At 33.4% G+C, this 18,959-nt stretch overlaps 1 protein-coding gene across 1 annotated transcript; it reads right to left on the bottom strand.

The window, feature by feature from the left end:
• Positions 1-2,480: 2,480 nt before the first annotated feature.
• LOC111376029 (protein ELC-like) lies at positions 2,481-3,655 on the bottom strand. Its single transcript, XM_022998956.1, has one exon. The coding sequence runs from the start codon at positions 3,572-3,574 to the stop codon at positions 2,585-2,587; it is 990 nt and encodes a 329-aa protein (XP_022854724.1). The 5' UTR covers positions 3,575-3,655; the 3' UTR covers positions 2,481-2,584.
• Positions 3,656-18,959: the final 15,304 nt, after the last annotated feature.

The following is an 18,959-nucleotide window of genomic DNA, read 5'->3' as shown; positions in this document are numbered from 1 at the left end:
TTTTATCCTAAAAAATAGACGCTCAGATTAGACCTCAAGTACTTATGATGAGAAGACGGATCTATTTTAAGGAAACTGTGATTACACTTCGCAATTTATTCTTGCAAATTTATTTATTTATAATTTATTCATATAATTTGCAGTTTTATTATGTTATCGTTTTATTTATATTTATTAAAATTAATCTGTGCTAATTTCTATTTATGTTAAAAATAACAATCTGAAAAAAATTATTGTAATTTTGATATATGTAAGTACAAATTCGGTATGTGAAAATACGGTATATCTGAAATGGGTAAAACAATATGTACAAATACGGTTAAAAGCATATATGGTAAGTTGCATATACGGTATGCTCAAAATCGATATCTAAACTACATATACGGTATATTGCATATACGATATGATCAAAATCGGTATCTAAACTACATATACGGTATGTTATAATCCGATTTCATTAACACCACTATATTCCAACAAAACTGCTATTAATGTTTGTACCTAATTTTCGGATCTTAGATGGGAACATAATACATATACGGCACGTCAGTGGAAAAGTATTATAGATTTATTGGTTTATATGAGTTTATATATTCCGAGAGTTCAGTATTTTACCTTTAGTGAAAAATGCAAAGAAGAGATCTAAACATGATCTAATTATTGAAGTTAAGATAATATATGTTCGATTAGATCTCCCGTGGTAGCTTCATAAAATATTAGAACTTGATTACGGTAATTATAATAATTTTGGGTTTAATTGTAATTACAATGAAGTTTTCTACTTAGTTGTAATTACTATGAAAATTGTAAACTTAATTATAATTGTAATTGAAGTTCTAGAACTACACATGTAATTGAGTATAAATTAAGTGGATTTAGACTCTAATTATTCATACTTGAATTTTAATTAGACCACCTATTTCAATGGTGATTATTATTGTACAAGAATTGTAACTATTACATATCTATAAATAGAAATTAGATGGAAACTAGATATTCTATGAAATTGTACAACAATCATAATATATAATTTCATAGCGTTTAAATTTGGAGAGAGAAAAATATTTTTCTTGCTTTATTCAATTGTCCAGTTCAAGAATTAGTTTCTTAATTTAATAAAAAAAATGTGCCCATCCACCAATAGAATTTGGAGAATACCATAAAAAAAGGTATAAAAAGCTACTTTTTTTTTTTTTGGAAAAGCATGTCTATTAATTTGTTGAAAAATTTATCATTGAATTTAGGTAAAGGTTCGAATTTTTTATTCTTGATATAACATACACGTTAACGTTTAGACTATCTTATTTATTGAATTAAAGAAATTTTTTAATTTCTAGATAATTTTGCTTCCGCATTCCAATACTTAAGCACATTTGGCTATCATTAAGAGTGTTTGATTACATTTATTTTCCATGAAAAATATCAATTTTTCATCCAAATTCCTACTTGAGGTATTTGATTGCTAATTTGTTCCATGGAAAACATTTTCCAACTTTTGAAAATACGTTTAATTTTCCTTATTTTTAAAGAAAACGTTTTCCTTGGATGGAGGTGGTTTTTATTTTCCACAAAAGAAGGAAAATATTTTTTTTTTAGGTGATATTTTCCATGTCAATCAAATACACTATAAGAGTAACTAAAAAGCTACCTTTTTTTTTAAAGCATGAAGTTGCTTGAATTTTTTTATACAATGCTTTGTTTTTTAGGCCCCATTTGGTACACATTAATGTAAAAGTAAAAATGAGAAATATAATCGTTACGGGTTCCGTACAAGAGATAGAAAGTCAAAATGCCAGTTTGATGTGATGGATAATGATCATATTTTTTATTTTAATAGGTAAATAATGAGAATCAAACGAGGGTTTAGTTCAACAAGGTTTGTCTTAAGTGAGTGTCATTGATTTCCAAAATACTCTTCCGTATGGATTGGTTCGATCTAGTTTTTGCAAGATTGGAATCATAGATTCCAAATTATAGGATTTTCAAAGAAAACCAATTCTTGTGTGTTCTTTAGATATATATACTTCAGATATTCATTTGAAAACAGACTGGCCCCTATAGTCCTTCTATCCAATCACAACTGTATTAATATCCAAATTAAAGCAAATTACTCGGTCAAAATTGGCAACCCAAACAAATATGGAGGGTCTACTTACAAGCAAATTATTTTGTCAAAATTGGCAACCCAACAAAAATGGAGGAACAGTGACAAATGTTGTATAGGAAGACAGGTAATTGACTGCTGTTAAAAACAGTTTTTAGCAACAGCAAATTATATGAAGACAGCTGTCATCCTGTACCAAATATGCTAAAAAATACTGTACTTGACGAGTTTTCTAATTTGTAGGGTCTACTTACAAACATTTTCTTATTCATTGATGGGTGACCGCGTGTGTTCATTTAATAATGAATAAGATAAAACATATACTTCAAAGAGAACGTGAAGCAATTAGACCGACAATAAGCAAACACGACAAACAAAACACACAAACGACCTTTTAAATTGACTTCAATTAACCATGGTAAGTCATGATTTTCTTATATTAAGATAACAAAATTTCTGTGAAAATTCGAAAACTTTACATCAAGAAATTCTATACTCTTTGGACCTTTCAAGTTTCAATACCCTAGCTCTATGTAAAAATTGTTCCCTAGCCAAGAGTCTTACTTGTTTAATGTAAAAATCAAAACTGATTGCCCCATTTTCAACTGCTTTGTCCAATGCATACATCAAATCCTCCGTGGCATAATCAGCTGCCTTGCAATCAAGAAGAATTTCTGACTTCTTATCTTCAACTTCAAATGCATCCTCAACATAATCCCAATTCTTGTCATGAACTTTTAACCAATTCAACAGCTTATCAGATTCATCAGATATTTGTTCTATTCCTCTTTTCAGATTATCTCTTTCGTGCTCGAGCCCAATAAGGATGCTATCTGCAACATCAAATCTATTGATCATTTCCACTTGAAGGGCTGAAAAGAATTCAATTTCTAGATCAATTTTCGGCCTAATAGCCAACATGTCATAGTAAAGCGAGCACACAAGTAGATCCGTTGCCTCCATTTTTGAAACGAGAGAGGGGTTCGAACTAGAACTCGAATTACCGGAATAATGAAGAGGATGATTATGAGAAAAAAGCTTGATCAAGTTACGTACTAAGTCCGATAGACTGCACCGGGGAAACTGCCAGTTTTCGAGGTACGAAGAAGTAATGGCACCTGAAGAATCCACAAATGGATGATTTAAAGAAAACAAATTCACAGAATTTGTAGAAACATACACAATAGGAGGCATTTGAGGGTAAAACTCATGCAGCCAAATGATTAAAGGGATAAGAGGTGTATTCTCAGAAACCCTAACATCACCAGTGGCATTCAAAAGTTTAACCTCAGAGCCATTGTTGTGTGTGAAGATATCTACAGAAGGTTTTAAAAATGGAAAATCTTGAAGCAATGAGATGAGGTGATCTCGGATTATCCATTTCTGATCCGGGTCAGCATAAGACAACCCGAATTGATTGGTACAAAAGAGTGCATCTTCTATGAATTTGATTGGAGAAGATGTTGCCATATATTTGATCAAAGATTAGAATGAACAGGGTTGAGGTTTTTAAGTAATCTGAACAATATTTTAGTTGATTGTTATACAAGAAATTAGAAATCATGTGACTTCATATTCAATATTTATAGAATGAGAGTTTATTGAAGTCATTATTTATTCAACTTAAAAGTCTTTAATTGGTATTTTGTTGATTGAAAGTTTCAAAAATGTCGACAAACATAAAAGTTAGTTTCCAAGTTCTTTTCTCCTTAACCAGTCAAATATGAATCAGCAAATGCATTTTAGTATATGCTTAGGCTAAATCATATATTATTGTAAAATATACTCTGATTGATTGAAGATTTAAAAATCCTTCAAGGCATATACGATAATTTCTAAGTGGTATATATTAAGGACATATTTGACAGCGTTTCTGCTTCTTGTAGAGTAATTTTCTCAAGAACATACCTTAAATAAGCTTCATCGAAAATCTCTTTTAGTCCAAACAAAACACTTCTACAAAATTATTTCAACATGTTTAAAAATAGTTTCTTAATCTCAAAAGAAACTTTTGACTTTTCAATTATCATACTGTAACAAACCCCCCCAAAACATGGATATAAAATAATTCCCTAAAGTAAGTTTAAATGCGTTACTCTTGTATTTGTGTTTGTGCGCATAGAGAAGTCATTCTTTATTATACAACATAAATGTATTTATTGGTTTGTAGTTGCTTGGAAGTTGAAATGCCTTTAAAGTAAACATAAAATAACCAGTCTCCTGCATTATTAATTAACCAGTCAAACGTGAATCAGCAAATTAATTTTATATATCATGTTAGATGGATGTATACGCTTGGGGATGACATGTCTGCCTAAGATTAAAAGGTTTACTTATCTTCAAGGCAACTTTAAAAAATGCTCAAAAGGAAGGCTGAATTTCTATAATTTTTTAATTTGTGATTAGATGAAACCTCATTCTTTGATGATTAGCTAAAGATCACCTAAAAACCTTTTTTTTTTTTTTTCCTTCTCCCATTTGTCTTCAAGTGTTTGAAACATAAGGGTTTACATCTCCTTTTCTCAAATCCGTTTCACGATAAATTTGTAGGGATAACAATAAATCATCCATCAAATGTTAAGTGCACACAAATATTTTTCGCGAATTAATGGAACTATATATTACTCCCTTCACATAAAGGTGGTCTTGTAATTTCTGTTTTAACATATATTAAGAAAATGCAATTAATATAGTTGGCAACTATTATATTAAGAAAATATAATTTATTAGTTATTCTTCCAGAATTCCAATTTCGAGACCTTTTTTCTTTTTGCCAGATCATTAAGAACCCTAGATTTTATTAGGTCAAACTCAAACCCCCTCTCTCTCTCACACACACACTAGGCCCTTTTTGAGTCATGTTGTTTTCGTGAGAATGCATTTTTAAATAGTGTATTGATGAGAAATGTGTAGTTAAAAAAAATTGGATTTGCATGTAACATTATTTTATTGAATAATGTGTGGTTGAAATGATATCAAAACACTGTTTAAAAATGTATTTTTTTTAAAGAATGTGAATCTAACAAGGGCTTGATATATTATAAAGTTTTCTAGTTAAAATAGTATAAAAATTGTAAAAATCCTGGTGCTTGTGTGAAAGTGTTTATTTGAAAAGTTATTTTTAAAAAAATGTGTGATTAAAAATAAAAAAAATATATAAACAACGTAAAAAATAACTTTTTGGAGGAATATGTGTTTAAAACATGTGAAAAAAATTATTTAAATAATCAATGGCACATTGAAAAGGATTATCTAGGGAGTTGTATTACACTTACAAATATGGTTTACAAAGTAAGTTGATAAAATAACATCTATATCAATTACTTCAAAAACAGATTCTTAAACCATTTAAAATTAATGACCTGAATTTTGCCAACACATCTTTTGTCACCTCTTTGTAAGGAAACTTTGTATAAGTAGAATTATTGTTATCTAGGATTCTAGGGTGTGTACAAAAGGTAGCTTTCACATAGAGTTTTGGTTGAATTGAAAATTTTCTAATAAAAAATAGTATGATGATCATAAAAATTCTAAAATGGCTAATTTTTCAGTGAAAATAACTAATTATTTTCAACAAGAAGAAAGGTGTCCATGTGATAACGATCAATATTAATATAAATGTATTTTTTTATTTTTTTTTTTTGCGTAATTTTTGAAAACTTTGAATCATGCAAGTGATTGATCGTGTTCCAAAATTTAAAAAATGAAATTAAGATTGTAGAAAACTTTTATCTATTAAATAATAATAATAATTTATGTGGGTTTTTTTTTTTTTTTTAATGAATTGAAATTTCGTGAATAAAATAACTTTAAAAATACCAGCAAGCTTAATCCAAATTAATGAATAAATAATTATGTGCTAATATGCATTTAAAGGATTTCTCCCCAAAAATTGAAGAATTCTCCTTGTTTTCTTTCTTTCCAAAGCAAGAAAACTCACTTCCTACAAGCTGTAGGTTAAAATTTAAAATTTAATATTCAAAATGGGCCGAGTTCCTCAAAAAGCATCATTGGATTAGATTTTAACCAAAATGTGGGCTTCTAATAATGCACAAAGAGCAACTTAATAAAATATCCTTAAAATTAGGAATCTTTTGAAAAATCATATGAAAAGTGTTTTAAAATAAAAAAATATTGTGTAAAATATAAAAACTGTATCGACACAATAACATTTTTATAAGTTTAGTATCACTTTTTAATTAAAAAATCAAGTGATGTTTGTCACTTAAAAAATGATAAAAATTTTAAAAAGACGATTGAAAAAAGTGACAAATACTAAAAAAAATGACAAAAATTCAAAAAAATGACAGAAATTTTTAAAAAAGTAATGAATTTAAAAATGTGACACAAACTAAAAAAAGGTACACAAATTTAAAAAGATGACAAAATTCAAAAAAGTGACAAAGTGAAGATATTAAGCCCCTATTTGATAACAATTTTTTACCCCTCAAAAAATCAAATTTTTAACCGTTATTTCACTATTTCAGTAGTCATTTTTTACTTCTTCAATCACAAGTAGGACCCACATTTCTCTCTAATGAATAAAAAATTAATTCTCATAATCACTATCGAATATGCCCTAAAAAGTAACATATTTAAAAAAAACGATAAAAAATAAAAAAGTGACAAATATTTAAAAAGTGATAAAAATTTAAAAAAAAAAGTGATGAACACTTTAAAAGTGATAAGACAACAATTAAAACCTAATTTTTCACTCAAAAAAGTGATAAAAATTTTAAAAAGAAGTAACGCAATAAAGAAAAAAAGATAGAAATTTCGAAAAAGTGACACACCAAAAAAAGTTATAAAACACTGACCAAAACCTTAAAATATATTATTGCCCTATAAACATAGCAATTAACATTAGAAAACATAGCATAATATGATAGGACGAATATTGGTAGTTTAAATTACAAGTTGCACTACACTTACAGAATTTATCAGCCCTCAATCTTCTATTATACTAGCCTGAAAGTATTACAACAAAGCTCCTTGAAATTTCCAATCTCAAATAAGTAGGCATCCTCAGATCACGCTCTCTCATAACTACCAAAACCTTGAAGACAATACTAGCCTTCAACCTTTGAAATAATGTTGAAAGATGGTAATTGTTGGAAAATAAGGGGTTGGAGAAGAAACAATAAAAAAATTATAGAAACAAAATGAATAGAAATCACGAAATACGTCAAGAACGAATTTGAGGTTTGAACACGGGATCGTTATCCGCAAGCTATATTTGCCCCCTCTCGGGATTGATTGATATGTTTAAGGGTTTTGGCAAACGGTTTGTAGGATTATATCAAGTTTTGTAAAGGATTTAACATCAAAGCACAAGTGCAATCCTCCAAAACTTTAAGAACACAAAAGGAAGATCTTGGATATGAATGTAAATCAATAGTTTGATTCAATATGAAATGATATATAGATTTCAAGATGTTTTCAATGATTTTAATAATGTTTGTATTAATCATTCATCACCTATTTATAGGTCTCAATCAATGCATTACGAAATGATGTCAAAAAAAGATGAAAAGTGGCAACTTTTAATCCAAAACGGCTCCCAAATTTCAAATTGAAAAATCAGCCAGCGGCTATTTTTTAACACTATGCGTACGCATAGTATAAACCGTGCGTACGCATAATAGAAGCAAAATTTAATTCTGATTTTACCAAAACACATCTCGCGTACGCACAAAATTAAGCATGTGCGTACGCATAGGCAAAACATCAAATTTTGCATTTTTCAATTTCTTTTGATTCTCCCAATTCCACAATTGAGCCCAGCAATAAGTCCATTATCATTCCATTGATTTTGAACAAATTTTCAACACTCTCCCACTTGTTCAAAATCAATACGATCACATATTCAAAAGGAAGACACTTATGCATAAGGATTAAATATCTTTCGATTTGAATCTAACCATAGTGTAATTCAAACAAAGTAAGGTCGAAATTAGAGGTAGCATGGAAGCTTTGAACCAATTATTCCTTATGACAATACCAGTAAGAACACACACATAAGTATCACGTGTTCTCAAGCTCCTCAACTCACTTAGCGCTTTTATGGCCTTGCGCTCATCCTATTCAATGAACTTTTAAGAAAGAAACTCCAAGTCTCTATTGAGGCGGCACCACCTTGAAAGTCATTTAGGTGAAGTTCTTCCAGTATCTTTGTTACTTTTAGAGATACTTGTATTTTAGCACTGAACTTCATTAAGAGTTTTAATGCTCAACCCTCACTTCTGTAACAACCAGCATTATTTAATTAGGATAAGATCATTGCAGATTTAAATAATGCTGCAACTATCCACATATCGAATGACTTGTTGTTTCTCTTTGAACCCGTGGATTACTTTTTGAGTAATGACAGGTAGGGTTGCCGTCATTGGTAAACCTTTTTCATTAAGGAGTTTCAACCCCATTCTACTCGAAGTAGACGCCACTAAATCTCTATTTAGTGCTTTAGTTAAAGGATCTGCTAAATTCTCACTTGACCTCACATAATTTAGGGAAATTATTCCATCTTTGATTAATTTCCTTATGTCGTCATGTCTCAGACTCATATGTCTAGACTTTTCATTGTATACCTCGTTATATGCCTTTGCTAACGTGCCTTGACTATCACATATGATAGATATTGAAGAGATATTCTTCGATCCCAAATGTATCTCATATAAGAGAACCTTAAGCCACTCAACCTCTTTCCCGGTATCCGATAAAGCTACAAATTCAGATTCCATGTTCGAGTGTGTAATACATGTTTGTTTCTTTGATTTCCAAGAAACAGCATCTCCTCCAAGAGTGAATACCCAACTCGAAGTGGATTTACTTTCACCCGTGCTAGATATCCAACTAGCATTGGTAAATCCTTCCAATATCGTCGAGAATTTAGTATATTGTAAACCCAAGTTCTTGGTTTTCTTTAAGTATCCAAGAACTCTCATAATATCCTTCCACTAATCATTACTCGGATTGCTAGTAAACCTACTAAGTTTACTTATTGCATAAGCTATATCTGGTCTTGTGCCTTGAACAACATACATAAGACTCCCTATAGCACTTGCATATTCCAATTGAGCAGTCGCCCCTCCATCATTCTTTATTAGTTTTGAACTTGGATCAATCGCGGTACTACATTCCTTTATGTTCAAATGTTTGAATTTATTTATCACGTTCTCAATATAATGTGATTGACTTAGATAGTAACCCCCACTAGTATTTGTGACTTTGATACCTAAAATGGTATTCACTTGTCCAAAATCCATCATCTTGAATGTGGAAGAAAGAAACCTTTTTGTTTCTTCTATTCCGTCCATGTGATTACTCATAATCAGCATGTCGTCAACATACAAGCATATAAATGTCACATAATCATCACAAACTTTAGAATATAAACATTTATCAACGTTATTATGTTTAAACCCGAATGATATTATTGTTAAGTCAAACTTCTCATGCCATTTCTTTGGTGCTTGCTTCAGACCATATAAAGATTTTACCAACTTGCACACTTTATGTTCATTTCCAGGTAGGGCAAACTCTTTGGGTTGTTCCATATAGACCTCCTCATCGAGATCTCCGTTTAGGAATTTCGTCTTGACATCCATTTGATGAACATGCAAGTTATATATTGAAGTCAAAGCGAATAATATCCTAATCGATGTTATTCTAGCTACCGATGCATAAGTATCAAAATAGTCGATTCCTTCCTTTTGTCGATATCCTTTAACTACTAATCTACCCTTGAAGGTATTTAAGGATCCATCAACATTGTATTTTCTCCTAAATATCCATTTGCATCCAATAGGCTTGGATCCTGATGGTAAATCAACAAGTTCCCAAGTATTATTGGACATTATTGAATACATTTCGTCCTTAATTGCATCTTTCTAAAAGGTGCTATCACGAGAAGCCATAACTTCTTTATAAGTCTTAGGGTCGGTTTCTACTTGTAGAACAAAAGAAATTGTTCTCACAACATTCAACCCATTTCTCTCTACTAAGTAAAATGAGATAAGTTGAGAATCGATTTCATCCAATCCCAAAGACTTCTCAACTTGAGTTCTCTTGCTTCTTTGTGGTTCACTAGATTCATCAACATCCTTAAAATATATTTCATCATGTGTTCCACTTGAGCTAGGGATATTTTCAGGATTTTCCCTCAATTCATTATCCGAAGATAACGAATCCTCAAAGAACTCCACATCGTTGGATTCGATAATCACATTGGATTCCAAATTTAGTAATCTATAAGATTTGCTATTGTTTGCATATCCAACAAAGGCACATTTAATGCCTCTTGGACCCAATTTGGTCCTTTTTGGATTTGTGTTCTTGCAATAGGCAAGTCACCCCCACACTTTGAAGTATCCAATGTTCGATTTTCTTCCTTTCCACAATTCATAAGGAGATACCTAGTATATTTTGAAGGAATCATATTAAGTATTCTACATGTACTTAACAAAGTTTCACCCGAATAGCCTTTTCCAACAAATTTTTCATTAAGGGATAGTACAAGTTTGTCGGACTCTTAAACACATTTGATGCCCGATTTTTTCAAGAGATTTTCACTAACTAGGTTACTATTCATATCCGGAACATGTAGTATATTATCATTAAGGGATAGTATAAATTTGTCGGACTCATAAACATATTTGATGCCCGATTTTTTCAAGAGATTACCACTAACTAGGCTCCTATTCATATCCGGAACATGTAGTACATTACCATTAAGGGATAGTACAAATTTGTCAGACTTATAAACACATTTGATGCCCGATTTTTTCAAGAGATTGCCACTAACTAGGCTCCTATTCATATCCGGAACATGTAGTACATTAGTTAGAGTAACGATTTTCCCGAAAGTGAAGATAATGTCTATACTTCCTTTTCCAAACACCTTGAACCGCATCTCGTTACCCATTTGAATCTCTTATTCTCCATTCACTTCTTGATAAATTTTCAACAAAGATTTATCATATGATACATGTACCGTAGCACAAGTATCATACCACCATCCGAGAACATTTCCTTTGATTGCGTTTACTTCACTTATGGTGGCCACAATTTTGTCATCTTAGATGGAATTTATTTTGACCTCGAAGTTGTTTTGTTTTCAGTGCCTACAATCCTTGGCATAGTGACCAAATTTTTCACACATAAAACAACCTCCTTTTGTCTTCTTCTTGGACTTGTTAAAGTTTTTAGAAGGCTTCCTTTTGTTGGATTTTGCCGGCGGTTTTATTTTTTCCACATCATTTGCTTTAGAAGAGCCTCATGAGAATTTTCAGTTTTATCACGTATTCTCGACTCATCTTCGATTCGAAGATGCTTTTACAATTGTTCCAAAGAATAATTTTCGGAATTATGCATGATCTTCTTTCGGTATCCTTTCCAATTTTCGGGAAATTTGACAATTATAACCCTCACTTGAAAGGTCTCCGGTATATCAATTTTCATCGTCTTTAATTTGTTGACAATCACTTGCAACTCATGCACTTGGGGAAGAAAATGGATATTTTCTAAGAATTTAAAATCAAAATACTTAGAAATCAAAAATTTCTTTGTACCTTCTTCTTTCACCTTGTACTTACTTTCCAATGCTTCCCAAATTTCTTTCGCCGAAGTTGTATTGGTGTATAGATCATACAAACAATCCGACAATGCATTCAAGATGTGGCCACGGTAAATCAATTCATCTTCTTGGCATTTTTGTCTCTCGGTCTTGATTGTTTCAGATTCTCCATTCGTTGGTTTCGGCAAAGGTGACAAATCTGAATTAAGAATATTAAAAATCTTCAACACCGTTAGGAGGAATTTCAACTTGTCTTGCCACCGCGTGAAGTTAGTCCCGTCAAAACGATCCAATCTAACCAGATCTTGATTCATGAGTTTAATGGTTGTCATAATTGTATCATTCTCCATCGCAGAATATAGTTTGAGATTGTTGAAAAATAAGGGGTTGGAGAAGAAACAACAACAAAATTATAGAAACAAAATGAATAGAAATCACGAAATACGTCAAGAACGAATTTTAGGCTTGAACACGGAATCGTTGTCCTCAAACTATATTTGCCCCCTCTCGGAATTGAATGAGATGCTTAAGGGTTTTGGCAAACGGTTTGTAGGATTTTATCAAGTATTGTAAAGGATTTAACACCAAAGCACAAGTGCAATCCTCCAAAACTTTAAAAACACAAAAGAAGATCTTGAATATGAATGTTAATCAATAGTTTGATTCAATAGGAATGATATATGGATCTCAAGATGTTTTCAATGATTCTAATAATGTTTGTATTGATCATTCATTACCAATTTATAGGTCTCAATCAATGCATCATGAAATGGTGCCAAAACAAGATGAAAAGTGACAAATTTTAATCCAAAATGGCTCCCAAGTTTCAAATTGAAAAATCAACCAACGACTATTTTTTAACGCTATGCGTACGCATAGTAGAAGCAAAATTTAATTCTGATTTTATCAAAACACATCTCACGTACGCACAAAATTAAACATGTGCGTACACATAGGCAAAAAATCAAATTTTGCATTTTTCAATTTCTTTTGATTCTATCAATTCCACAGTTGAGCCCAATAATAAATCCATTATCATTCCATTGATTTTGAACAAATTTTCAACAATCGTGCATTAGACAAGCTAAAGACACCAATTATAATCAATTGCAGCCGTGCCTTCAGATCAATCATGTAATGTAGAAATCACTAATTCAAGAAAACAAGAACATATTTCAAAAGTTTAAAAATAATAATAATAAATAAATAAAAATTGCTCAGCAGGAGTTCAGTATTTTGATGCGTTAACTACATGTGGTAAACTATTATCATCATAGAACACTAATTACTGTTGAAAATAAAGTCACATTTGTTTACCATAAAGACATTACTTAACAAGTAAGAAAACACATGCATGCAAAAGGTGATGGTGATAAATTTGGATTTCCCTTTCTTGCATGTGACGGCCAAATGTCCAGCAAATAATCAGCCAAGTTGCAACCTCAATTCTTGACCATGATGCTTTTTTAATTGGCAAGCAAGTGCATGCATGCATACAAGAAAGCTGGTAGAATTTTCAGGAAATGACCAGTCGAAACAGTTGAAATATTTTGAAGAAATATCCAACAACTAAGGCGGTGGTGGAATTTGACAGTTTTGTCCAACCATTTGACAACCAATATTCTTGATTTCTCCAAGCAATGAGGCGGCAAAATTCTCTATAAATAAAGGGAAGAGTCGAAGGAAAAAAGACCCGTGTGTGTTAAGAGAGGGAAATTTGTTAGATAGCAAATTGAGTAGAGAGAAAATTAAAAGAGTATTTCTTGTTTTCTCCTAATTACAAGAGAGATTAATTGTTGTTATCTCCTTATATTTAGAGAGTGTATTGTAATTCTCTTACTATAGAGAAAATCCTCCTACACTTGCCCGTGGACGTAGCCTAAATTGGATGAACCATGTAAATACTTGTGTCCATTTTAGCCGCGTTTTCTCAATTCCATTATTTGTTAGCCAAACTCGACCCATGCGTCTTTCTCCCCAACAATGGTATCAGAGCAAGGTTCTGTGTAGGGCTGTTGTTCAATCATAGTATTGGTGAAAAATGGCGACAAAATATGAGATTGAAAAGTTCAATGGGAACAATTTCTCATTATGAAAAATGAGAATAAAAGCAGTTTTACGAAAAGATAACTGTTTGGCGGCAATTGGACAAAGGCCCGTGGATATAGTTGACTATAGTAAGTGGAACGAGATGGATAGCAACGCAGTTGCTAATTGCACCTTGTACTAGCCAATGGAGTATTGTCAAGTGTGGCGGAGAAAAAGACAGCCAAAGAGATATGGGATACGCTGACAAAGCCGTACAAAGCCAAATCATTACACAACAAAATCTTCTTAAAGAGAAAGCTTTACACCCTTAAGATGATGAAGTCAACTACGGTGACAGACCACATCAACACCGTTAATACTCTATTTTCACAACTTACATCAATGGAGCATAATATAGAAGCGGGTGAACGTGCTGAAATCTTACTTCAAATTCTACCAGATTTGTATGATCGACTCATCATCAACTTGACCAACAACCTTGAAACTCTAGTATTCGATGATGTTGCAGTTGCTGTTCTTGAATAGAAAAGTAGGCACAAGAATAAGGAGGACAGATTGACAAGTTCACATCAGGCAGAAGCTTTAAAATGATGAGAGGGAGATCAACGGAACGTGGCTCCAGTGGGAGTAATAATCAGAGTAGATCAAAATCCAAGAGTAAGAAAAATGCCACGTGTCATTACTGTGGCAAGAAAGGACACTTAAAAAGTGATTGTTGGAGTCTCAAGAAAAATGAAGAAGCCAAAGGAAAAGATCCTGAGACATCAAAAGCTCAGGGTTGTGTAGCAAACACCTCAAATGATGGTGAAATTTTATATAGCGAGGCAACAACAGTTGTTGAAGGCAGAAAGAAATTTTCTGATGTCCGGCTTATAGATTCAGGAGCTACATGGCACATGACACCAATAAGGGAATGGTTTCATCAATATGAGACTATGCCGGAAGGATTTGTGTTTATGGGAAATGATCATGCCTTCGAGATCGCTGGTATTGGTACCATCAAATTGAAAATATATGATGGTACAATTTATACTATCCAGGGGGTACGGCACGTAAAAGGCCTAAAGAGAAATTTATTGTCTCTAGGACAATTGGACAGCATTGGATGCAAGACCCATATACAAGATGGGATCATGAAAATAGTTAAAGGTGCACATGTGGTGATGAAAGCGGAAAAGATAGCTGCAAATTTGTACATGCTTAAAGGAGAGACACTACAAGAAGGAGAAGCATCTGTCGCATCAACAGGTTCAGCAGAAGAATTAACGATGATGTGGCATCGCAAGCTTGCTTACATGTCGGAACGTGGTTTGAAAATTCTCTCAGAACAAAAGCTTCTTCCATGCTCAAAAAGGTTTCATTACCCTTTTGTGAGCATTGTGTTACTAGTAAGCAGCACAAATTGAATTTCAGCAGTTCCACTGCTAGAAGTAAAGCTATCTTGGAGCTGGTCCATTTCGATGTTTGGCAATCACCGGTTATATCCCTAGGAGGTGCAAGATACTTTGTATCTTTTATTGCTGATTACTCCAGGAGATGTTGGGTGTATCCAATCAAAAGGAAGGCAGGCGTGTTCGCAGTCTTCAAAATATTCAAAGCGCGTGTGGAGCTTGAATCTGAAAAGAAGATCAAATGTCTGAGGACTGACAATGGAGGAGAATATACTGGTGATGAATTTGATAACTTCTGTCAACAAGAAGGTATCAAGAGATAGTTCACTGTGGCATACACTCCACAGCAAAATGGAGTGGCAGAGCGGATGAACATAACATTGTTAGAAAGAACAAGGGCAATGTTGAAGACTGAGGGGTTGGCCAAGTCATTTTGGGCAGAAGCAGTCAAAATCGCCTGTTATGTGATCAATCGATCGCCATCAACCGCAATAGATCTGAAGACGCCTATGGAAATGTGGACTGGTAAACCAGCTGATTATTCTCACTTACATGTTTTTGGAAGTCCTGTGTACGTTATGTACAACACCCAAGAAACATCAAAACTAGATCCAAAATCCAAAAAATGTATTTTTCTTAGGGTATGCTGATGGAGTGAAGGGGTACCGCTTGTGGGATCTCATTGCCCACAAGGTGATAATTAGCAGAGATGTCATAATTGCGGAAGGCAAAATACAGGAAAAAGGAAATGATAGCACTTCAAAAGAAAAATCAGAGACTACTACAGTCGAAGTTGGAGACGAACGAGAAGTTATAAATACTTTTGCAGCAACACTAGAGCACGAAAAACAAGCAAAATCTAGTGCTCTAGATGTTCGAAGATCAACTCGGGAGAGAAAAGAACTGGCTTGGTACTCAGATTGCATAATAGAGGGCAATGTTGCATATTGCTTACTGACAGAAGATGGAGAGCCATCAACTTTCCATGAGGCTATAAATAGCCAAGAAGTTTCTCTGTGGATGGCAGCAATGCAAGAAGAAATTGAAACTCTTCATAAGAACAAGACATAGGATCTTGTTTCGCTACCATAAGGAATGAAGGCCATTGGAAATAAATGGGTCTATAAGATCAAATGAGATGGCAATGACCAAGCGAAGCGGTATCGTACGAGACTAGTGGTGAAGGGATGTGCTCAGAAAGAAGGCATTGACTTCAACGAAATATTTTCTCATGTGGTTCGACTCACAACAGTTTGAGTAGTCCTAGCGATGTGTGCTACATTTGACTTGCACCTGGAGCAATTAGATGTGAAAACTGCATTTCTTCATGGAGAACTTGAAGAAGAAATTTATATGCTCCAACCAGAATGTTTTGAAGAAAAAGGAAAAGAGAACTTGGTTTGCAAGTTGAACAAATCTCTATACGGTCTCAAACAGGCGCCGAGATGTTGGTATAAGAGATTTGATTCCTTCATCATGAGCTTTGGATACAACAGGCTCTGTTCAGATCCGTGTGCATACTACATGAGATTTGGTGATAATGATTTCATTATCTTGCTGTTGTATGTTAACGACATGTTGGTAGCAGGCCCCAACAAAGATTGTATTGAAAATTTGAAGGCTCAATTGGCTAGGGAGTTTGATATGAAGGACTTGGGACCGACAAACAAGATTCTAGTGATGCAAATTTATCGAGACAGAAATAATAAGAAGATTTGGCTTAGTCAGAAAAATTACTTGAAGAAAATCTTGCGTCGCTTCAATATGCAAGATTGTAAGCCAATTTCTACCCCTCTTCCTATTAGTTTCAAGTTATCCTCAAGTATGAGCCCTAGCAGCGAAGCAGAGAGGATGGAGATGTCTCGAGTGCCGTATACATCAGCAGTGGGTAGTTTGATGTTTGCTATGATCTGTACAAGACCAGACATTGCACAAGCAGTGGGAGCGGTCAGTCGATACATGGCAAATCCTGGTAAAGAGCATTGGAAAACTGTAAAGAGGATCATGAGATATGTCAAAGGTACCTTAAATGCTACATTATGTTACGGAGGATCATATTTTATTGTCAAAGGCTATGTTGATTCACATTATGCAAGTGATCTTGATAAAAGCAAGTCCACTACAAGATATGTGTTTACTCTTGCTGGAGGAGCTGTAAGCTGGGTTTCGAAACTGCAGTCTATCGTGGCTACTTCCACGACGGAGGCAGAATACGTGGTAGCTACACAAACTAGTAAAGAGGCAATCTGGTTACAAATGTTAATGGATGAGCTCGGACACAAACAAGAGAAGATTGCTCTATTTTGTGATAGTCAAAGCGCTTTGCATTTGGCAAAGAATCCAACATTTCATCAGAGGACAAAGCATATTCGAGTTCAATATCACTTTGTTCGAGAAAAGGTGGAGGAAGGAAGTGTGGATATACAGAAAATACACACAGCGGACAACCTAGCTGATATGTTGACAAAACCAATCGGAATTGACAAGTTTATATGGAGTCGATCTTCCATTGGCCTTGTAGAAACGTAAGTAGCATGAAAATGACAAGTATGGGAAGGATGAGGTGGTCAACAAAAGTGACTTTAAGTGGGAGAAATGTTAAAAATAAAGTCACATTTTTTGACCATAAAGACATTACTTAACAAGTAAGATGACACATGTATGCAAAAGATGATGGTGGCAAATTTGGATTTCCCTTTCTTGCATGTGATAACCAAATGTCTAGCAAATAATCAGCCAAGTTGCAACCTCAATTCTTGACCATGATACTTTCTTAATTGGCAAGCAAGTGCATGCATGCATACAAGAAAGGTGGTGGAATTTTCAGGAAATGACCATTCGAAATAGTTGAAATATTTTGAAGAAATATCCAGCAACTAAGGCGATGGTAGAATTTGACAGCTTTGTCCAACCATTTGACAACCAATATTCTTGATTTCTCCAAACAATGAGGCGGCAAAATTCTCTATAAATAGAGGGAAGAGTTGAAGGAAAAAAGAGCCATATGTGTTAAGAGAGGAAAATTTGTTAGATAGCAAATTGAGAAGAGAGAAAATTAAGAGAGTATTTCCTACTTATTTTCTCCTAATTATAAGAGAGATTAATTGTTGTTATCTTCTTGTATTTAGAGAGTGTGTTTTAATTCTCCTACTATAAAAAAAAATCCTCCTATACTTGTCCGTGGACGTAACCTAAATTGGATGAACCACGTAAATACTTGTGTCCATTTTAGTTGCATTTTCTCAATTCCATTCTTTGTTAGCCAAACTCGACCCATGTGTTTTTCTCCCCAACAATTACAAAATACAAAAACTAATTACGGCAAAGAAGCTTACATTTATAAAACTAAAAAGGATTTTCTTTTCAAGAACTTAATATGAGTGTATCAGCAGAAAATTGAATTAATCCTCTAGGGAAAAGGGAAATATAAGAATACAATTCACCAAATTAACACTTCGCACAAACTTGAGGTCTATTCCCATCCACTCTGGTTGAGTGGCGACGTGAGAGCAAGCGCCACAGTTTGAAGCTCTTTTTGCTTCAGATACTAATTAAAAAGTGTAAGCCTAGTTATCTCGAAAGCAAAGTATCCTATGGCTGAAAAAGGAGGCACTATGAAGAACTCTTGGCCCTATTCCACGAGTAAATCAAACCCATCCTTCTTCCTACAAAATCTATTTTGGTGGCTACAATTCCACTATACATTGCAGCAGCAACCTTATTCTGGCCTCTCCATGAACCAAAGTCATCAACGTAGTCTCGATAACGTTCAATGGGGTTGTCAAAGAAGCTGATATTACCCTGACAAAAATTCTCCATGCAAATATTTTTTTATTATTGG

Source organism: Olea europaea, unplaced genomic scaffold, assembly GCF_002742605.1.
Source record: "Olea europaea var. sylvestris unplaced genomic scaffold, O_europaea_v1 scaffold1439, whole genome shotgun sequence".
NCBI lineage: Eukaryota > Viridiplantae > Streptophyta > Magnoliopsida > Lamiales > Oleaceae > Olea > Olea europaea.
The sequence above is the reverse complement of the archived record's forward strand: the minus strand, read 5'-3'. Positions and strand labels throughout refer to the sequence as shown.

Coding starts and splice junctions, on each gene's coding strand:
- LOC111376029 (XM_022998956.1), bottom strand. CDS start 3,574: ATGGCAACATCTTCTCCAATCAAATTCATAGAAGATGCACTCTTTTGT.